At 59.4% G+C, this 21920-nt stretch overlaps 2 protein-coding genes across 8 annotated transcripts; one reads left to right on the forward strand and one right to left on the reverse strand.

The window, feature by feature from the left end:
- The first annotated feature begins 1500 nt into the window (after window positions 1-1500).
- On the forward strand, window positions 1501-13852 carry R3HCC1L (R3H domain and coiled-coil containing 1 like). 6 transcript variants are annotated; one of them, XM_051800049.1, is made up of 7 exons: window positions 1501-1676; window positions 7439-8877; window positions 12357-12532; window positions 12647-12717; window positions 12831-12926; window positions 13091-13231; window positions 13409-13852. In XM_051800049.1, the coding sequence occupies exons 2-7, from the start codon at window positions 7453-7455 to the stop codon at window positions 13462-13464; spliced, it is 1965 nt and encodes a 654-aa protein (XP_051656009.1). In that variant the 5' UTR covers window positions 1501-1676; window positions 7439-7452; the 3' UTR covers window positions 13465-13852. The 6 variants fall into 6 exon arrangements, with proteins under 6 accessions (XP_051656009.1, XP_051656010.1, XP_051656011.1 ...); XM_051800050.1 differs by having other exon boundaries at window positions 1504-1676; window positions 7443-8877; window positions 13409-13851; XM_051800051.1 differs by having other exon boundaries at window positions 1530-1577; window positions 13409-13851.
- Window positions 13853-15461: 1609 nt separating this feature from the next.
- Window positions 15462-21602, reverse strand: LOXL4 (lysyl oxidase like 4). 2 transcript variants are annotated; one of them, XM_051799547.1, is made up of 16 exons: window positions 21552-21602; window positions 21227-21347; window positions 20402-20697; window positions 20087-20265; window positions 19724-19935; window positions 19146-19184; window positions 18801-19023; window positions 18476-18659; window positions 18056-18210; window positions 17602-17769; window positions 17238-17400; window positions 16872-17115; window positions 16515-16630; window positions 16283-16419; window positions 15977-16088; window positions 15462-15860 (listed from the first exon to the last, which is right to left on the reverse strand). In XM_051799547.1, exons 3-16 carry the CDS (start codon window positions 20673-20675, stop codon window positions 15790-15792), a joined length of 2277 nt encoding a protein of 758 aa, XP_051655507.1. In that variant the 5' UTR covers window positions 20676-20697; window positions 21227-21347; window positions 21552-21602; the 3' UTR covers window positions 15462-15789. The 2 variants fall into 2 exon arrangements, with proteins under 2 accessions (XP_051655507.1, XP_051655508.1); XM_051799548.1 differs by lacking the exons at window positions 21227-21347; window positions 21552-21602 and having other exon boundaries at window positions 18476-18676; window positions 18821-19023; window positions 19724-19928; window positions 20101-20265; window positions 20402-20729.
- Window positions 21603-21920: the final 318 nt, after the last annotated feature.

Genomic DNA, 21920 nt, shown 5'->3' on the forward strand with positions numbered 1-21920 from the left:
CCAAGGGGGTCCTTTTGCATCCCACACCTCGCAGTGCTTGGACTGCGTTCCTGCTGCCATGGAAACTGCTGTGGAGCATCATCCTGCTGCACCAGCCAGGGTGACCAGGCCACCACAGTCCCCAGCCTTCTTCGAGCTCTGTCCCCACATACTGGGGCTGACAAAGTGGGAGAGGCTGGGTGCTCCCTGCCAGGCACTATCCTTAGGTCACTCTGGGCCTGTGATGGGATAGGGGCATCCCTGGGTGGGAGACCCACGGCACGGGAAGGATGGAGAAACTAGGGAAGTGCTGGCAGGGGGTGCCTCGTGCCATTCCAGACAAACCCAGCTCCCATGCGGCCAGGGGCTCCACGCTGCTTGGCCTCCCTCAAACATAAATCATTTTCTAATTTATAACATGAATAATTGATTTTGCCTCCATAGCTGGCGATAAATCTCCTGTGCGCACATGCATAAGAAAATAATAATAACGAAAGCGATCAGGATCTGCTGCCATCGATTACCTGTGAGAGGGAACATGGTCCCCTGTATGCCACAGCAGGCTGGGAGAGGGGCTGCTCCCCAGGGGATGCCTGGCATGATCCTTCCTTGTCCCGCACAAGGGCACATGTCTGAGGTAGGATGACTGTACCTATCTGAGTCTGAGCCCCTGTGGCTGTACCGGGACCCACACTGGGCAGTCAGGAACATCCCAGTACTTCAGGGCATCCCAGACCTCAAGCATCAGCAGTCCTAGCCTTGTAGCCGCACCTGAGGAGGGATAAGATGCTTGGCATAGCCCCATGCATGGATGCCCCATTCAGTGCCTCAGTAGCACCTTGCCAGGGTGGCCCATGACCAGTCTCCTGTCCCTTGCCAGCTGCACAGCCCCTGGGGAACTGCAGAAGCTGCGCTGGCTGCCGGCTGCCCTGGTCCCAGTGGTGTGCGTGCCATGGAACATTCCTCCTTGCCGAGGCATCTCCTCTCTGGTATCCACACCATGAGGCTGGCTGGGAAACGGTTGGGAATTGCATCGGAGAGCTTCGGCTCCCCAGGAAGCAGGTCCTGGGGTAGGGAGTGGGCAAAGACACCCCGTCCATCACCCAAACAAACCAGGGCGGCTGCACCAGCTTGCCCAAAGCTTCCGTAGCCCGGTGTCTGCCGACCTGCCAGCCCCCGCCACAGGGAGCACCGCCGCTCCCGCCCAGCGTGCGACATTAAACGGGAACGGGAGACCCACGGCAGCCTCCGTGGGACCCACCCGTGTGCGGGTGCGGGGGCCGCTCTCCCTCCTGCAGCCCTGTGTCCACCACCCTCCCAGACACGACCCCCCTCCCTCCGGCTGCCGGGCGGTGCCGGGGGAGGACGGGCGGCCGCGGCACCGGGGCTGCCCGCGGGGACTCGCGGAGGACCGTGCGGGGCTGCGGCGGCCCTCGTGCTCACGGGCGCAGGGGAGGAGCGGCGGCCCGGGGTGCGGGGCGGGGCGGAGCCGGTGCCGCACTACAGGTCCCGGCGCTCCCCGCGGCGGGGCGGGCCCGGCGCGGCGGAAGCGGCGGCGCGGAGCGGAGCTGAACGGCGGGGACCTGGCACGGCCACTGGTAACGGCGGCGGCCTGGCGGGCGGTACGGCCCGGCACGGCCCGGCACGGCACGGCCTGGCACGGCGGGGCGCTCGGGACGGGGACACTGCAGCCCGGGGTGGGCACCCTGCCCTGTCCTGTACTTCTGCCCTGCTCTTTTCCACCCTGGTGTCCCAGCCGTGATCCTTACCCCCTGTCCCAGCCCTGTCCCCCATCCCTTCTCCCGACCCTGTCCCCCATCCCTTCTCCCGACCCTGTCCCCCATCCCTTCTCCCGACCCTGTCCCCCATCCCTTCTCCCGACCCTGTCCCCCATCCCTTCTCCCGACCCTGTCCCCCATCCCTTCTCCCGACCCTGTCCCCCATCCCTTCTCCCGACCCTGTCCCCCATCCCTTCTCCCGACCCTGTCCCCCATCCCTTCTCCCGACCCTGTCCCCCATCCCTTCTCCCGACCCTGTCCCCCATCCCTTCTCCCGACCCTGTCCCCCATCCCTTCTCCCGACCCTGTCCCCCATCCCTTCTCCCGACCCTGTCCCCCATCCCTTCTCCCGACCCTGTCCCCCATCCCTTCTCCCGACCCTGTCCCCCATCCCTTCTCCCGACCCTGTCCCCCATCCCTTCTCCCGACCCTGTCCCCCATCCCTTCTCCCGACCCTGTCCCCCATCCCTTCTCCCGACCCTGTCCCCCATCCCTTCTCCCGACTCTGTCCCCCATCCCTTCTCCCGACTCTGTCCCCTACCCTTTCTCCCGGCCCTGTCCCCCATCCCTTCTTCCGGCGCTGTCTCCCATCTCTTCACCCAGGCCTGAACCCCACACCCTGTCCTAGCCTTGTACCCCATCTCCTCTCCTAGCCATGTTCCCCACGCCCTGCCCCAGCCCTGATCCCCCACCTGAAGTCGCACCTCTCCCACTCCACTGGCTGGCAGCCCCTGGCGTACCCAGATAACATGGCACTTGTCAGACCCCGTAACTCTCCCCAGTGTGCAGAGTCCCAGGGCGATGCTGGCAGTGTTCAGCCCTTGAGTGCAGGGCTGCTGCACGTATCCCTGGGTGCTTAGTGTGCCAGGCTCCCATGCCTTATAAAACACGTCTGGTGCTCACAGGTGCTGGACACTGTTTTTCGTGGCTGCTTGTCTGTCCCTGTCCCTCCATCCTTCATGCCTCATGCCACCTGTGAGGCTGCGTGCTGCCTGCTATGGGGCTGTCACAGCCCTGGGGTGACCCATGGCATGATGCTGGTGATCAGATTCTGCCCCTTGCGCATTTTGGAGTGGTCTTGCTTTCTGGTCTGAGTGCACTGTGTGGTTCTGGGCCTTGCTTTCCAGGCTGGTCTTACCCCCTGAGTAGTTGCTTTGGGTTATTTTACTTTCATTTTCTCAGGCTGAGTCTCGCTTTGTTTCCTGGTTACATTTCTCGGATCCTTTGAATGATGTGTCTGCTCTGGAAGGTGTTTGCAACAACTCTCTGCTCAGTTTCATCTGCACATTTAATTACAGTTCATTATTCAAGTTAAAGTTTGGGAGATGGTATAAAATGATACCCTGAACTTCAGCTAAGTTGTCTCTTGCCCAGCAATTCTTCTGAAATAGCTCCTCTGGACAAGCCAGCATACATCATCCGGAAGCCCATTGTGGTGGGTATGCAGGCTCCTTCACCTGCCAGTTTTGTTCTCCACTAGGCATAGGAACAGGATTTATCCTGTGCCTTGGTTCTGGTTTTGTTGTCCTTTCTTGCACAGAAAATTAGTGCCTGATTTGCTCTACCCATCACCAGGGCCCTGGTTTCTTCTCGGCACTGTGTATCAGCAGGTTAATAGGTCCATCTCTGCACCAGCCGTGCCAGCCAGGTGACTGTGTCTATGTGGAGATGCTGTTTTTGCTTTCCCTGCAGCTGTTTTTGCGAGGCCTCTGCCTCATTTGCATTTTTCTGGTTAAAACCAGTGATTTTTCCCTTTTGAGTCATCTTTATTTTTGAGCCATCATTAATTTTCTCTCCCTACTTGTTTATTAATAGACCTTTTCACTTTTGTGCTGATTCTACCTGGGTATATTTGTAAAGTCCTTTGTATTCCCCTTAGTGCTCTGGCTGTTAACTCCTTTTGCTGGTTTGTTGTCCCTTTTTCCCACTGCAGCTGTGAGGGGACACTATTGACTTACAAATCATCTTCCTGTCTGGAATGTTCCCCTTTTCTTGTTCCAGGTATCTCCTAAGAGCATCTGTTCCAGGTATCTCCTAAGAGTATTGCAAATGAAAGGCATGATTTAAATCTCTCTTTCTCAGCACCTTTGACACTTTTGCCACCTCCTCAATGTTTGGTGTGGCTGCTGGAGAGCATCTTTCTCCTGGCAACAGGGGACAGGGACGTCTTAAATCCTACAGGGCTGTGGGCAGACGTTGGATGGGATGCAGCTCTTGAAGCGCTTTGCTTTGCCTCATAACAGCGGCTCTGTGTTCTTGCCTTTGCTCTGTCTGTCTCCACCAGGTATTCATGTCCTTCCATGGCCCCATCACCTGCTATTGAGCTGGGTGACCTGGGCTGGAGCTCTGCTGAGAGCAGGAGAGGTGCAGGGTAGCCAGAATCTCTGACAATCCTTACCTGGGCTACCATATGCTGGTGTTGGTGCAGTAGATGAGTGTGCCATGGCACGTACCTGGCATGGGATGAGCTCTGCAAGCGGCAGAGCTTGGTTCCCCAGCGGAGCTGTTTAGACTCTCCTTGTACCTACCTTTTTATTAATCTTGTTATTATAGTTATTTTTTTCCCCTTCAAAGAGCCCAATCTGCTGCAGGCTGTAAAGAGTGACATTGTGGTGCACGAGCTGCATGCCAAGGCTGCATGAGGTCTCCCAAGGCTCCTGATCCCCCAGTATTGCCATCCCTGTTCACTATCAGGGCTTTAAGGTTATCTACTCTATCGATGGGAATATGGATTGAGTGGAATTAGAAACCTCGAAGGCTAAAAATACAGCTCCCTGCCAGGAAATGCGGCAGCCTGCTGAGAGGGTGCTGCATGGCACCGAAACTTCTCCGGGAACTGGCATGCTCCACGTGAGCACCACAGCCCAGCATCCATGCCTGTTCCCAGGTTGCCTGAGCAGGACTGTGGCCAGCACTCCGGCTTACAGCAGGAGAAGGTGGCAGGACCCCTGGCTTTGCTGTTGGAGCTGCAATGTAGGTGTCTTCATGTGCCAGGCAGGGATGCAGATGATGGAGGAATTCAGCAGTGCGCTCTGCATTGGGAAGCAGGGTCTGTGACGTAGCCAGCCCTGTCTTGCTCTTGTCTGTGGGGCCCTTCCCTGGATGGATAGAGAAATCAGGGAGAAGATGCTGCCCATATGTGCTGCAGATGGTTGCTAGAGGAGAAACTCAGGCTGGCACATCGACCGGGCAGCTCGCTGAGACCTCACAAACAGTGCCAGGAGCACAAGCTCCCCACGAGCAGCATGAGCAGTGTGTTCCTGGGAACAGTGCGAGGGAAGCCTGTACCTGCAGGGAGCTCTGGCTGCTGCCTCGTTGATGCTCCAGCATCCTCCTGGCCATGCCAGGCTATGTTGTGCTGGGCTGGTGGGCTTTATGTGCCAGGCAGCTGAGCAGCACTCCCATCACCACTTTTACCATGGCACCATGGCCTTTCCCTGCTTGCTGCCACAATGCGGATCTGTTTTGCTAGTTGACTTCGTAAAGCAGGACAGCACCTGGGGCAGCCCAGGCCTTTTTGGGGACGTGCTACCCATTGTTGCCTGAGTTTGCAGGGCAAGCTTGGTCCCAGACTTTGGAAGTGGGAGGATTGCCCTGCCCAGTGTAGTGTGAATGAGACCCAAAGCCAGGGCCATTGCTCTGCCTCCCAGAGCATGAAATATGTCGGTGCCGACCCGTGGCTGTGGCATCGATGAAGTGTGTAATAGGCTGGGGGCAGGAGCTGTGCTGCCCTGTGGGGAAAAAACAAAGTGCTGGTGTGGGTCATCTACCACCTTGACGTGTGTCTTCCCAGGCTGTGGGAAGTGGCTCTTCCCCAGCAGTGTGTGGCAGGCAGAGATGTGTGGGGAGAGGATGTGCGGGGAGAGGATGCTCCCAGCACCAACCGTCTGGCTAATGCTGCACCATCTGCTTTGGAGGGTGAGGCAAGGTGAATGGCAAGCTTTCGAGGAGCCCATAAATCCTGTGTGCAAAGGCTCTTCTTGGAGGTGACATGGGATGTGTGGGGAGCAGTGCTGCTCCTGGTTGTTCCCAGTGCTGGAAATTCTTGGGAAGCAGAGCCTGAAGAGATCACTGGTGCCCCCAAGGCATTTGATGATGTGCCTGGGAAACATGCTTCAGTGTAGTTGGAAGCTCTCTGTGGTTGGAAATGGCGATGCTGGGGGGGCTTCCAGTGCCCCCTCCCCTCTGGCATCCAGACTGCCATTCGGTGAGAAAATGTATAATGCCTTGGTGTTGAAAAATTACTAATCCAGCCCTTGTAAGGTTTGTAGGATATGTTCCTTTCTTGCGGTCGATAAAGATAAAGGGGATCGTTCTGCCAGCAAAATTAGTGTATCAAAGAGGGGGAAAAAAATGACAAGAGCTGCGGAGACAGAAAAATGATTGGGGCAGCCCTGGGATGGTGCCCAGCATCACCGCGGCGCCCGTGCCTGCACCTCGTGTTCCGGCCCACCTCCTCGGCACGAGGTGCAGGCACAGATGCCGCGGTCATGCCGGGGGGTACTGCCCTGCTCGGGCTTTTCCAGCGGTTTCCAGAGAGCCGTGAGAGGCTCATCCGTCATGCCAAGGCAGCCGTCTGTCTGTCCAGCAGGAAGAGGGGATGATGCCGGGTGGCATGGGCAGCCTCAGCCACTTTCCAGCCAGTGGTTGGCCTCCCGTCGCCTTCCTGGCACCGCTGCTGGCTCTTGGTGAGGGGCCACGAAAAGCATTCGCGCCTTGGTCAGGGGCTCCGTGGAGGGGAGGCTAATGTACCGGAGGTGCCTCGGAAATGAGAGCCTTGGATGGGTTCCTGGCCCTATTGATCCGCCGGCAGTTTATGCATCCTGACATTCATAATCTCGGTCGGCGCTGATGGTCCAGATTAATGGGCCCAGGGGCTGTCCATCCGTCACTTCACATTAATTACTGAAGAGGTGTTTTTCCAGTGATTTACCTGACAGTGACCCATGATGAATCCCCCTAAACGGAGTGGGCAGTGATTAATCACGGGGCCCCGGCCCAGCCCCACTCTGCCTTCCCCTCAACCACAGTGCAGCCCCCAGCACCATCCGTCTCCATAAACCCTGTCTGATGCATATTTATAGGGGCAGGGAGGCCTGGCCGCTTGCGGTGCCTGCTTCTGCCAAAGATGATGAAAAATAAATCTCTGTCTGGATGGGGCAGCAGGTGAGCGGGGCTGCAGTGTGCCAGGGTGGCAGCCGTGGTCCCACACCAGGGTATCCCTGGGCTGGGGTTTGGTTTCTGGTATTCTGTGGCTGCCACTGGCTTCTCTGTGGTTTTTGATGCATGAGTAGTGCATGATCTCTATGTTCTGCTTTGGGTGCAGATGTGAGCTCTTTGGGCTGGAGCGTCCCAGGTAGCAGCTGCCAGAGGAGGGCAGGTGCCCCAGTGATGCTGACAGGGTTTCCCTACTTCCCCCAAGCCTGACACACCCCACCAGGGCTGTAGGGGGTGTATAGGGCTGTGGGGTGCTCCGGGTGCCAAACCCCATTTGCAGATAAGCTACCGTGGAGCAGCGTTAGGGCTTCACAATCCATCACTGTGTGCAGCTGCTGGGGGAGCAAAAGGTGGGTGCTGGGCTGGGACCCCAACTCTGACCCAGGCAGGGGCTGCTCACTGTGAACTCTGCTGTGGGGCTGCTGGGACATGGGCAGGGCAGTGACGCTGTCTCTCCTTGGCAGGCAGTGGTGGCACCATGCAGCAGGAGGCGGAGGGCAGCCGGCCGCGCCGCAGGAAGCCTGACATGGCCCTCTATGTGCCCAAAGCACGGCGGGAGAGAGAGGCACAAGCAGCGGGCAGTGCACTGGTCTGGCACCACCAGGAGCCTGCGAACCACCGCCTGGCACAGGACTGTTGCCAGGGCAGTGGCAAGGGGCAGAGGCGAAGCCCCCGTTCCACAACACAGTCAGGCAGAGCGGTAAGGAGGGAGAGCAAGGCGGATGCTGCCCTGAAGGAGCTGCAGGCAGCCTCTACCAGGCAGTGCCAGAGGGCGGGAGGCAGCTGCCCCATTGCACTGGAGAGCCTGGAGGCATCACCCCATACGTGTGAGCCATGCCCAGATCCAACTGTTGCCCAGCCCTGGGACGGGCAGGACAAAGCATCCCATGATGAAGGATTCAGAGAGCTCAGCCGTGGCCACCAGATGACAAGGACTGAGCCTGACCCTCCATCCCCACCAACTGCCCAGGCTGGGGCCATGAAGGCTACCCCCAAGCCTGGGGATGACCTCACTAGCCCAACACCTGCTACTAGCCCAACACTGGTTTGTCAGACAGGACTGAGTGGCATGTTGGAGCACTTGGGGGACAGCACCCCAGATCCAGCTGGGGACCTCTCCCAGAGCCTGAAAAAGGCTGTTTTTCAGTCAGCAGGAGTGGGCAAACAGGGCAGTGTGCCCAGGCTGGCAAGGGAGGCAGTGGCTCTGAAAGCCCAGAAGGAGGAGAGGGAGAAGGAGGGTTCTCTTCTGGCAGGGCAGAGCGAGGGCTGTGCCACTGGGGTGTTAGAGGAGGGGGCGAGGTGGGGAGGCATGGCTGAGCTTGCCGGAGAGAGCACCTTGTGTGCACCAGGAGCCAGCTGTGAACCTGTGTTCCTGAGGGGTAGCACAGGTGATGTGCCAGTACTCCCAGAGGAGAGCACCCCAGGGCAGGGCATGGGCAGCCCGTCCCAGCTCCCGCCTGTCACAGAGGAGAGCACTACTGGTACCGGGAGACCCAGCGAGGAGCGTGATCTGGTGGCTGCTGCCGAGGAATTGGGCAGCACTTGTGCCTGCACAGACAGCAGCACTGGGGCTGAGAGCAGCCCAGGGAAGGGAGCACCCCTGGAGAACTGTGAGCCCCCACCACCCCTGGAGCTGCTATGCCGTGGCGTGGAGGAGCTCTTGCCGGTGTCCTGGGACAAGGAGCTGGCAGAGGCGCATGAGGACGTCGGCTCACTGCAGAAGCACCAGTGCACCCAGGAGGCTGAGAAGGAAGAGAGAGGTCTCCACAGCAGCTCCCCAAAGGAAGGACAGACCAGTGCCAGTGCTGGAACCCTGAGCCAGGCTAGCCCGGGTGCTGAGGAGAGCTGGGATGTGCTGTTCAACGATGATGGGGACTGCCTGGACCCACGCCTGCTGGAGGAGGTACTTCCTGCAAGCCAATGTTTGTGGGGATTTGCAGGGATGGTGACTGCTGCCCACTGAGATCTGGGGGTTGTCTGTTCCTGTGTTCTCTGGGGTGAGTGCAGGGGTGGGCGGGCTGTATCCCGGGCATGCAGTCAGCCTGGCTGTGCTGCCTGCTGTCACTGCCAGCCATTCCCGAGGGCATGAGCTGCCTGAGCTGCTGCCAAAACACCTGGGACCTCCACCTTGCCCCCTGGCTGGTTCTCATCCCATCCTGCAGTGCTGGAGTGCTGGTGAAGGCTGAGGAGATTGTCTCTCTATAGTACTTAAAGTGCAGTAAAACCTGCTTGAGTGCCGTAAACTGCAACTGCACCCTGATGAAACTAGGGTTGGTGATAAAGAAATGAGCTCCCACTGAAACAGCAATGGGATGTTTCCTTGAAACTATGGCTTCTTAATCATCTATGGCTCATTACCATTCCCTCCTGCACGCATGCAGCTGAATTTACTACAGTTGGCTGCTTAGCACCAGCACCCACACTGTTTTCCTGCCATTCATGAAGAAAGCTCAGCTTTGCAATGAGGCTGGATATCCCATATTGCATTTTAAATCAATAGCATCAAACTGGTAATTTTCTGAATGACATTAATGTACCTGAAGTAACAAACAGTGCTAATATTGTTACAGCCAGCGTCTGTCTACCCCAGGCTGGAAGCAGGGTATGAAGTGGTGGGTTCTGCCTCCATAACAGCATCTGCGAAGGGATGTGATTGACTCAAGAGCATCCTTACTAGGGGACACTGATACCCATCTTGTCCTGAAGGCCTTACTTGGGCTGGTGTGCCCTCTCTGAGCCTGGCGTAGTGCTGAGATGGTGTGTGGGCCACACAGGGCTTACCTTGGGGGAATGTGGAAGGGCATTGGGTACTCCCATCCTTGCCTGGCTGTGCTCCCCTCAGCTGTGGTCCCCCACCCTCCAGCTGGGATGCTCTGATGCATTGCTGCTCTGATGGAAGCACGTGGTGCTCGCTTTCTGTGGGCTGGTGCCATAGACATGGCTTTGTCCTCGGAGTAGGAAGGTCAGGGACGGTCTGTGTTGTGGTGCAGCTGAAGGATGCTGTGGACAAGATTGTGTTGCGCAGTACTTCAAGGAGTATCCGTATTAGCTCCCCCATGCACAAGCTCTGAGCCAAGTTTGAGCTTTCCAGGGAGCTTCCCAAAATGGGTGAAAAAGAACCTGAAATAGGGATTTATCAATTAAAAGTTGCCATCTTTGTCCCCTGCTGATTCCCATCTGGAGTTTGGTGCTTCCTGAGCCCTCTGAACTCTCGGCAGGGGGATGTGACTGCTCCAGGAGGATGCAGACTCTCAAGGAGATGGAGCTGTTGTTAATTAACAAAAAGGACAAGAAAATTAGTAGTGTCTTCCTCGTAACCAAATCCTTATGCGATGCAGATAGCCGGCAGAGAGCAAGATTTATGACGTTCTGTGTGGAGGAGAGATTTCTGATAGCGGGCAGCTCTTTAATCTAGCAGGAAAAAAATACCATAGTGAGTGCCATTGGCTGGAAGCTGAAACCAGGCAAATTCAGAGCAGAAATCAGTTTGAACACAGAGAGTAATTAAGTACCACGACCGTTTCTTTGCAGGCTCAGTGGACTCTCCATCAGCCAGTTTGGCATGGTGGGGGCTGTGATGCATGTGTGCCAGGGACTGTGGTGTAAGGGAGCAGCCACCAACCCCTCTAACGTGCTCTGGCAAGGGTGCAGCGAGATGTGATGGACAGTCTTCATTTTCCCTGTCATCTGTCTGCCCATCCGTCAGTGAACCTTTCCAGGATGCCTGTCAGGACCAGGGGCTGTACCCTGGTTCCCACTCACTGCCCTACCCCATGGCTGGGGAGCTGCAGGCGTGCTGCATGCTGGGGCTGGCAGCACCAGGGGACCTGTTGAACCTTGCCTGCCACGTGGCTGAGCCCTGCTGCCTGATGGCTCCTGTCCTTGCTGCCCGGCCACACTTGGTGATTTGTGAAGGTCAAGGACTGCTCTGACACTTTGTGCTCTTGCTCTCTAATCATCTTCCCAGTGCCTGGCACTACCCGAGTGCTCCGCTCCCTCAAGCGGCACTGCAGGGCTTCATCCTGCCAGGGAATGGCTCCCTCGCCTACCCCGAGCAGGCACAGGGCGCCTGGCGAGTGTGCTGCTCCACACAGGGGTGATGGTGGGGCAGGGGGCTCTTCCAGCAGTGCTGGCCTGTCCCGTGAACTCCATAACTCAACTCTACCCTCCACCAGCATCCATCCGTCCTGGCAGCACTCATTCACCTGCTGTGAATCCATCTTCCCCATAAAATTGTCAGAATGAGCACTTTTTATCGACTGAGCTGGCTGGGATTTATGGACTCTAACCTTGCAGCCGTGGTGTGCTCCACTATGATCGCTTAGGGGATCAGGCTGGGAACCTGGCTGAGTTATGTACCTGTTTCCTGGCACCATGCCAGCCCCACGCTCCAGGGGGACAGGGGAGCTGTCAGCACCTGTCCTGGTGTCTCAGCTGAAGCAGGGCAGTGAATCCCCTTGACAGCTGGCACAGCATGGTTTGGAAAGCAGGGGTGCAGCAAGCAATGCAGGATGGCCCACTGGGCAGGAGATGGTGCAGGATGGCCTACCGGCACTAGTGCTGTGGGACAGAGGGAAATAGAGGCTGGATCCATCCCTGTATTATGGCAGTGGGAAGCTGCTGCTCCTGTTTTAAAATGAAGGATGAAAAATGGACAAGGTAGAAAAGTGCTACAGCCATCATCTTTTAGGGCTGGAGAAAGTGCCCCATTGTGAGATGCTACAGGCACACAACCCATTTAGCTTATCAAGAAGAAGATTGAGAAGGGACTTGATAACATTAGCAAATGCTGTCATAGGGAGGGGACCAGAGACTGAGGGTTCTTTAATCCAGTAGAGAGGCAGAACACTGCCTGGTGGAAAGTGAAGTCAGACAAATTCAAATGAGAAATAAGCGTAAATTTTTAGCTGCACAGGTGATTAACCACCAGAACTTGCTCTTTAGGGGAGTGCTGCTCCATGCAGCCAGGGCATGCTAAGCCTGGTACTTCCATGTGGCAGGAAGACATCAGTCTTTCCTCCTGGCATTGGTGTCCTGCTCCTTGTTCTTCCCTAAAAGTATTTCAGGTCATCACATCACTGTGGAAGGAGGGGTGTGCTTGGAAGTGCATGCACTGTTTCACCCCTGTCGTTCCTACTGTGCCCCCGGCAGGGCCGCAGAGCGTGGCAAGTGAAGGGATGCTGGTAATGGGAAAAGCAAGTGCATGGCGTGAGAATGCCAGTCAATAACTCCTAATTCTCAGTGCCATGAATCCATCTGCAGCGCTGGGATGGGGTGCAGGGGGCTGGGCCACTTTCTGGGGAGTGCTTGCCATGGATCGGGAACTGCTGTGGGGTAGGCAGGCATGGGTTGCTCAGTGCTGTGCCTTTCCTACCACTGCAGCTCTCAGGGGGTGAGAAGCACCAGGAGAGCCTGCAGTCACCCCGCTTCGACTACTACAGGGCTGAACCCACTGCTCCGGACATCAGCGATGATGAGCTACCCCACGTCATCGAGATCTACGATTTCCCCTCGGATTTCTGCACTGAGGACCTAATGCGTGTCTTCTGCAGCTACCAGTGAGTCTGCCAGCAATGCTGTGTCCCTGGTGCTGGGGTTCCCTGCCTGGGCTGTGCTCCAGACCCCCACTCACCAGGTGCCAATGCCTTGCTAACCTTCCCTCTCTTTGGTAGGAAAAAAGGCTTTGATATTAAATGGGTGGATGATACACATGCCCTGGGCATCTTCTCCAGCCCCATAACAGGTACTGCTCCTGGTTTGGCTGGGTATGGGCACAGGGGAGGCATCCCTCTCCTGTGGCCGGATCCTGGGCATAGGACTGACCCTGCACCTGAACTTGCTGCTCTCTCCCTGCAGCACGTGATGCCCTCAGCACCAAGCACCTGATGGTGAAGACACGTCCACTTTCCCAGGGCACCCGCGCCTCTAAAGCCAAAGCCAGAGCATATGCTGGTGAGTGATGCTGCCCTGTGCTGGCTTGTGTCATCGTGCTTGTGCTGCAACATCATCCTGACAACTGGGGAGGGACAGGGCAGCCAGCACGGCTCTGTGACCATGCCAGCTGTTCTATCCCTCCCAGGATTCCCCACTGATGTCCCCCATCTTCACTTTCACAGAGTACCTGCAGCCAGCCAAGGAGCGCCCTGAAACATCAGCTGTCCTGGCCAGGCGGCTGGTGATCGGTGCCTTGGGGGTACGCAGCAACCAGACTCCAGCCCAGCGAGATGCAGAGCGGAGGAAGCTGCAAGAAGCTCAAGGTGAGTTTTGGATGCCTGGAGGGACTGCAGTATGGGGAGACCCTCCTTGTGAATACCCCTTCTCACAGGGTGCTGGGTAGGAGGGAGTCCACCCAGGGTGGACTCCAGCCACCTCCACGAGGAAGTGTGTGGCTGTGGGCTGATGGGGACATGGTGTTGACCCTTTTGTCTCTGCAGAGAGGAAGCGCCTGGAAAACAAGCAGCGGGAGGATGCCTGGGAGGGCCGAGACTGAGCCAGGAGGCTGCACTTTCAGCCCCACTGGAAACCCCCCTGGGGTGCCTGGACCCCTCTCTGTAGGCAGGCAGGGCACTCAGCATCTCAGAGCTGGGACAGATACTGCACCACACTCAAAAGCACTGGGCAGCTCCACCAAAAGGGCTGAGCGGGACGCATGCGGGACTGTTGCTGTGGGGATGCTGTTGCCATCAGGCATCACTGCCCACCCTACCCCAGGCAGGACCCCCAGGGCTGCCAGCTGCAGCGGGAGCAGGAGGGGGATGCAGGGAACTCATCAGAGAGCAGGGGGGCTGTGTGGGGCGGCCCTGGCCACCTGACAGGGCCTTGCAAATGAGAGTTTCTCTCCTTTATTTTGCTAATAAATACCATATATTTTATTTGCTTGGTTGGGTGGTGGCTCCCGTTTCCTTCGTACCGGGGATGGGTATGCATGCTGGGGGCGCCTGGGGATGTCCACCCCTCCCAGGTGTGGGTGTCCCCAGCGGGGAGGGGGGATGTGCAGGCAGGAGGGATCGGGCAGGGCAGCAGGCAGGAATGTGCTGGCAGGGACTCTGTTTACTTCCGCGGAGCAGCTGTGGCCCCGAACAGCAGGGCCCTTGTCAGAACACGGGCAGGGCCACGTTCCTGGCCCTGCACGGGGCTGTGATGTGGCCATGCTGCCAGCCGTGGTGGGCTGGGGGCTTCCTGCCCCGCCCCGGGGTGGAGGCCAGTGGCTGGGACCTGCCTTTGGCTCCTGTGCTTTGCATCGTCACTCAGCATCTGAAAAACAGCCCTGTGTGCCCCAGCATTCCTGCCCTGTAGCCCTGCACACTCTCAGCGCCGTGACTTTGGGGCCCTTCACAGGAGGTGAGGATGGGGATGATGCTTTTCTGCCACCCCTGCCAGCGGTTTGCATGTTTTTGGTTGCTGAAGGGCTCATGTGGCTGCCCCGTGTCCCCTGGCTGTCCCCCAGCTTGGCAGCAGTGGAGCTGGTCACAACCCCGTGGCAGTGGCTCTCTGCCCCTGCACCGTCCAGCAGTGCTGCCAGCTGGGAGCCATCTCAGCCGCCGTTCCCGGATGCTTGTGGCTTGGCCAGTGGAAATTTCAGGGCGCAAAGCTGCTCTCATGTGGAAAACATCCTCCCCGCCATCCGGCATCCCTCAAACCCTGACCCCGGCAGAGTGAGCCTCTCGCCGGCATGTGCCTTGCCACGATCTCTGGCCTCAGGCCACCCCAGTGCATCACCGCCGTCCCCAGCAGCTCCTCCACGTGCGGAGACCATCACGTGTGGGCACAGTCTGGCATGTCCTGGGCCAAGGTGGGTGCTGATAGCCCCCCACCCCGGGCTGGTGCCTGCCAGTGAGGTGGGGGATGGGCAGAGGTGTGCAAGGAGGGGGGTGGCACTGCCTGTCAGCTGGCTCGCTGGGGAACAGGCAGTACAGAGTGGGCTGGAGACATTCCCTTTTATCTGCTGTTAAAAAGATAGAAACCACAGCGGAAAGAAACACAGAGAGCAAGGGCATGATGTGCCCTGTCTCTACGCTGTGCCCAGGTACAAGGGCTTTGGGAGGCAGAGTGGCCTCACCACTGCTCCCATGGCTGGGAAGCTGCCAGAACAGTCTGGGAAAGCCCATGGCGGCTGGAGATACTGCGGCTGGTGGGCTGGCTGCTGGCCCGTGCTGCCACAGAGCTGGCTGGGGTCCTTTGCATGCACAGGGTTAGCCAGTTCAGGGCCAGGGTGCCCTGGCTGGCGGGGACCACTGGTGACAAGCCAGAGCTGCTTGATGCCAGCCACATGCAGACAGCCAGGGGCTGGTGGACCTGGGGTGATACTACCTGGCTAGGGACCCATCGTACAGACCAGAGTTGTTCTCAGCTGGGGACTGGCTCCATAGTCCTCATGGGAAAGAGCGCAGCGGAGAGAGTAGGGAATGATGGGGTTGATAAAGGAGTACACCCTCTCCCATAGCACAGCACCCTGCTCCCATCTCACAGCACCTTTATTGAGGACAGGACTGGTGCATGGGTGGCCAGTGACTGTCCTGAGTCTGCTGGAGCAAGGGAGGTTGGGCAGGCAGGCTGAGGTAGTTGTCCTGGGGGGCATTGGAGCTGTGGAGGTGAGAGCTGCTGCAGTACTTGGGCCGCTCTTGCAAGTCCCGCTGGCAGCACGGGACTGGGCACCCCTGGGCACTCCCCACCAGCCCCAGTGTTCATCTCCATCCTCTGCAGCAGCATCAATAAATACAAAAGTCTTCAAGTCCCTGAGCTCAGTCTGGTGCTGCCGGGGCACGGGAGTTGGACTGTCCTGCAGCACTGCTGGGACCATGCCGATGCCAAGGGGTCACACGAGGTTGCTGGCCAGGCGTTCTCGTCTCTCCAGGTCGCTCACCACGTCAGCACCATAGGCATCACCTGGAGAAAGTGACATGGGTGGTGATGGGGGAGGAACAAGGAACCTGTGGCACTCCCCGCCCTGTCACTTCTCCCACCCTGTCTTTCATGCCCTCTATGCTCCTGTCCCTCCTTACTTGTGTGGCAGCTGTGCATCCAGACACGCTGCCCATCATACTTGCACTGGCACCGCATCACATTGTTGGAGAAGTCTGACTCAGCCACTTCGTGCTTGGGGTTCACAACCACCTGAGAGAGCAAGAGGCAGGGCTGGGGGCACCTCTGCCATGCCCTGGCCAGGCAGGGCTGTGGCGCATGCACAGAGGGGTGCAGAGCTGCACCCCAATGTGCAGGGTGAGGGAGTGCTGATGGTGCCCATGTAGGGCAGCCCCCAGCCCTGAGCTCCAGTGGCTTGGTACCCCCCTGACCCTCCATTCCCATACCTGGAAGGTGTAGCTGCCTGGTGGCACATCGGTGATGTCAATCCACTGGCAGTCGATGTCATGGCGGTAGGTGTCCCAGCACCCCACGCTCACCCCTTGCTCCCCAAAGTTGGCACAGGCGAAGCGTCGCTGCAGCCCTGCAGGAGGGTAGGGAGGTGAGGGAGGGCACAGACAGAGCCCTCTTCAAGGAGCAGAATGAGGGGCTGCTGTAAGCTCTGCAGACAGCACATACCCTCGGGGCAGTTGGTGTCCTCCAGGCAAAAGCTGGCCTTGTGCCCCTCCGCCACCTTGGAACCGTTGAGAGTTAGCAGGTCATAATGGGTAAAGACCTCGATGCTGTGGAAGTGCCTGTGGGGACAGGGACTGAGTACAGGGCTGGTGCACATGTGGGCGGCCCAGCTGCCCTGCCGGGAGCAGGCAGCACCCAGGGACTCAGCAAATTACAGCCTTGAAGCCAAATAAAGCCATAATGACAGTGTTGACGTGGACACTGTTAACTACCTCGGGTGAGACAGTCTCTTGGGACCATACCCTGCCTGGCCCTGGGAGGGGGCAGCTCCTTGCCAGCCTCTGCCCATGGGCTACTCACCGGTGGCACTGGTGCCAGGTCCAGGCATGCCGCCCCATCCTGGGTCGGAAATCAGCTCTTCCCAGGTTGTGGATCTGGGAGGAGAAGCGGAGGAGGCGGCGGAAGCCATAGGGCCACTGCATTTGGTCGGCAGAGCGGGAGAGGCAGCGCTCCTCATGGGCGCAGTACAGCAGCCCCAGGGGCCGGTCCTCGAGGTAGGCTGTCTCCTGCACCAGCTGGGCATTCATCACCAGGTCTGGAGCATCTGGCATGAAGGGAACCAGCAGGGATTGAGAAGGTGATCCCCACCCTGCATAGCTCCCCATACTCTCCAGGAGAACAGGGGTGCCGCCTCCCAGCAGTACCCCATGGGCTCCTGCTACTCACGGGCAGTGCAGGTGACCCCTGCTGAGAAGCGTCCCCCGCCGCTGGGGCAGTGGACAGGGCCATGGCGCTGGCACTGCTGGAGGGCCAGCTCGGTGCCGGCACAGCGCACCCCGCTCATCACAACCTGGGTGGCATCGGGGCTGCCTGCCCAGTACCACGTCTCCTGAGCAGAGGAGGAGCACAGTGCTTGGACCAGTCCTCCCACCCCCTGCCAGAACCCACCTGCCTCCCTCCCTGCCCTAAAGCTGCCACCAGGGCTTTTCGCCCCGGCTGTCCCATCCCAGAGGCCCAGCCATCCCATGCCCACACTACCCATCCTGCAGGACCCCTGGCACTCCCAGCCCCAGGATGGGAACCCACTCACCTGGAGGGCATGGCTGGCAAAGCCCAGCCCCAGCTGCCTGCAGACCACCATGGCCTCGTTCAGCCCCCACTGTGCACCGCACACTGCACCCCACTGCAGCCGTCCCTGCACTGGCACCAGCACCTCCACTACACCTTCTTCGGGGTTACGGCCCCCAGCCAGCCGCACCTGCCAGCAGAGAAGGGCTGAGCTGGAATGTGGTGCAGACCCCAGCCCCCCTCTCAGCACTGCAATGGGATAGGCAGCCCAACACATCTCCCTCAACTTCTTCCTCTTTTTCTCCCCACTTTTCCCACCAGCTCATCCTGCAGAACCCCCATGAGGTGCTGCTCTGTGTCGCCTCCATCCCCTCGGTCACCCCAGAGCTGCTCTGAGCATCCACACCAGGCACAGCGCTTGATGAGCAAGGGCTGTGCAATGGAGCTTTGGCTCTGGGGAAGAGACAGGGGCTCACCTGGCTCTTGAAGTCCATGTGGGGCATGTGGCAGCGAACGGCAGCATCAGCCTTGTGCTGACACCCGCTCCGCTCGGCATCTTGGAAGCGGCACTCACCCAGGGTGCGCTCATGGCCAGTGCATTGTACATTGCTCATATGGATGGGCCCCAGACCTAAAGCAGAGGAAGGGTCAGTGCTCCCTGCTCCATGACCATCCTGGAGCAGGACCCCCACCCTCCTTCCCCTGGTCTGGGCATTCCCTAAGGGAATGGGGCAGCCCATGGCAGGAGCAGACAAGGGAGCCCCATGCCAGGGCAGGCTGGAGCTGACTGAAGAACCCAGGATGGTCCAACAGGACACATTAAACCAGTGGCTTTCCCCATCATACCCCTCCAAGTCCAGCAGCGCCCCAAGTCCATGCTGTTCCATCTGCCTCACCTTGTCCCATCTGGGCTCCCACCAGGGCCTGCTTCGCTGTCCCGTAGCCCAGCTGCCGGCACACCACACTGGCTGCAGTGAGGTCCCACTGCTTGTCACACACGGTGCCCCACTGCCCGTGGCGTAGCACCTCCACCCGGCCCTCGCCGGGATGGGTACCCGCTCGCAGCCGCACCGGGAGCACCTGGGCATGGGGAGCAGCTGGTCAGCACCCCCAGGACTTGGCCACCCGCCTGCACAAGTGCAAATGGAGTGGCTGGGTGTGCTGCTCAGCTCTGAGACCCTCTGTCGCTGGGATGAGGTGCGGGGCTCTACCAGGGCTCACCTTTCCTGGGGAGGCCTTGCTTTTGCTCTTGCCCTTGCCTGTGCCCTTCTGGAAGGCCGGGCTGGGGAGACAGCTGACAATGGTGTGCATGCCGTGGGGGCAGGCGTGCTGGCGGGGGGCTGGTGGGGCCACCTGTATAGGGCAGCGGGCCAGGTGGGGCTCCGAGCCCTTGCATTGCACCCTGTGGACCCAGAAGCTGTTCTTCTGGCTGAGAGTCTTCAGGCTGCCGAGGGAGAGGAGCAGGGCCAGTGTCAGCTTGGGTGCCAGAGACTCACCCCCACCCAATATCCATGCTGGGTGCCCACCCAAGGTGCCCTGCCTGCCCTGCCCAGGGCTGAGTCCTACCTGGAGTTGGAGTCCTTCAGCTTCCTATTCCAGAGCTTTCTGTGGGTACACAGAGCCAGGAGGTTGGGGGGTGTCATGCTGACACTGCACAACTGAACCCCTCCCCACCCCATCACTCCTGCCCTCCCCAGTAGGAGCTGGAGCCATGAGGTCTTCCCACAGAATGTCAGGTTCTCTCACACTGGCGATTACTGTGCCAAGCCTGGCTGTACCATGTGTCCCAGCAGGACTGTGTGACTCCTGGCATTGGTAGGGGCTCATTATGCGCTGTATTTATAGTCCCAGTCTGAGACAGGAGTGGAGGGATTGAGAGACACTTGCCTTTCCTCTCCTTTCTCCCACGCTTTGCCAGTCATATCTGGTGACCATACCCACAGTCCTCTGGATGCTGCTGAGCCCAACTCTGCCCCTTGTCAAGGCCACAAGAAGGGGACCTAGGCATGGCCAGGCACCTTGCCCACCCACACATATGTGCAGCCCTTCCCTGACGCCCCCTCCAGTCTCTTGTCCCCACAGTGTGCCCAGCCAGGCACCTGCCCCACGTGCTTACGTGCAATGCATGTTTCCCACATCCCTACCGGTAGAAGCTGGTGTTGATCTGCCTCTCACGGGGGAAGCCCAGCATCCCACAGACCACACGGCTGTTGTTCCTGGTCCAGTTGGCATCACACACCTGCCTCCAGCGCCCGTTGTGCTTCACTTCCACAGCACCCTCCGTTACTGGCATGCTCAGCTTGGCTCGTGCCAGGATGGGCTTGAGCCGCACCTCCTCCAGGCTCAGCCCTGGCACCTGCCACAGTGGGCACAGGGTTGGGCATGGGACTCCAGTATCGAGGGCAGGGCATACAGGATGGGGACAAGGGAAAGGGTTGGAGGGACCTGCTCCAGTCCCCCTGGTATACCCTACTGGGAACAGGGGAATTCCATGACCCCCCACTCACCTCTCTCAGGTTACCAGAGGTGGTGGCCTGGGGGGAGCTGCCAGGTAGTCGCTGTCCTGAGCACACCACACCAGCATCCTCACCATGGTGGCAGTCACTGATGCCCCAGCCATTGTGGACACACTCTGCCAAGGAGCCTTCATTGCCCCCACACCGCACGTTGTCCAGCCAGATGGGGCCTGGGGAACACAGCACCACGGGCACCATCCAGTGCGTCCCGCCGGCTGCCTGCACCTACAGTCCCCAGAGCAGGTTCCCCCTCCCCACCGCCCTCCCCAGGACCCCCCACCCTTCCACTCCCCACCTGCCCCTTACCTTCCCCTTGGCCGTAGGTGGCACTATGGGTCCAGGTGATGGCTGCGGTGTAACCCAGCTGTCTGCAGGCGACGGTGGCCGCGTGGAAGTCGAAGCCGTCGTCGCAGACGGTGCCCCAGCGTCCTTGGTACAGCACCTCCAGCCGGCCCTCTCCTGCTGGCCCCCGTGGTCCCCCCAGCCGCAGCTGCACTGGGGCCAGGTCCTGCCCGCTGGGGGCCACCCAGCACAGCAGCAGCACCAGAAGGATGGGACTTGTGCCAATTGGCATCACCATCGTGGTTCTGCAGGTGGGATGCCTGAGGACAGCCTGACAATGAGCCCTTGGGGATCATGGCAGGGTGAGGGTGCTCCCTGTGCCCCAGGAGTTGGGCAATGGTGTAGGGATATCATGTCCCCTTGCACAGTGGTGACATCCCTGTCCCTGTGCCGTGGGGGATGCAGGCACTAGACCCTGCCATACTTGCAGCATACCCCACCTCTGGGCTCAGCCCCAACCCTGCACCCATCACTGCTTCACCCAACCCTGGCACAGCCCTCCCAGGAACCGACAGCCATGGGCAGCCCCATGAACATTGCCCTGTGCTCTTGTTGCTTCCTGCCTGCCCCGTGCTTCAGGACATGGGTGGGAGCCTCACAGAGCCCCCCTTTATTTCCCGCTTGGATCCTTTGCCGAACACCAGAGTCCCTCCCCTCCCCATACTTCACACAGCTCTGTCTCCATCATCCCATCTCTTCCCCTGCATTCCCATTCAGAGCACTAGTGGGGTTGCCGACCCCCTCCAGGTGCCCAGATCTGCCCCCGCCGGGGCTACTGCCGGTACTCACCCTGGCAAGGGATGGCGGTGCAGGACTGGCAGCGATGCGGGGCAGGCGGTGGCGAGTGGACGCGACTGCTGGCTCCCGCTGCTGCCGGCTCCCACGACTCTTGACTCCCGCCGAGCACCGCCTGCAGCCGCTTTTATGTTGCAGCGGGGTGGGCCGCTCCGGGGGGGGGGGAGAAGCCTCCGCCCTCCCGCCTCGGGCCTGGAGCCCAGCCCTACTCCCTGCCCTCCCCCGGCCGTATCCTGCCACACTGGGGCAAACCTGTCCCCACCCCAACCCCTGTCCTCCCCGCAGCCTGAGGGGGCTGAGGACCCCCGGATACCCCTACCTGCCGTGAGCCTGGACCTCCTCCCAGTCTGAACCCAATGCCCCCGGTCGAGGATGCTTCTTCCATGGGTCTGTCCCCCAGCTAGGCAGAGCATGGACCTTGTGGAGGTGACAAACTGTCACGCTAGGGACACCTCAAAAGGACACCTCTTGCCCCTTCCCACCTACACAGTGGCTCAAATGGGCATGCAGGCAGGGGGTGCCTCGGGGTGCTGCAATGGGGCCAGGACTCGGGGGGCACAGAGAACACGGCAGGCTGTGGGATGGCATTGGAAGTCCGGAGTACGGTTCTCCCAGGGCTCAGGGCATCACCTGGGCCATTCCTGAGCCAGGCTGGCTGTGAAGGTCCTCAGGCATAGCCTTTCTCCCT

This window comes from Manacus candei, unplaced genomic scaffold (assembly GCF_025592945.1).
Source record: "Manacus candei isolate 608988 ecotype Guabito, Panama unplaced genomic scaffold, ASM2559294v1 h1tg000050l, whole genome shotgun sequence".
In the NCBI taxonomy this organism is placed as follows: Eukaryota; Metazoa; Chordata; class Aves; order Passeriformes; family Pipridae; genus Manacus; species Manacus candei.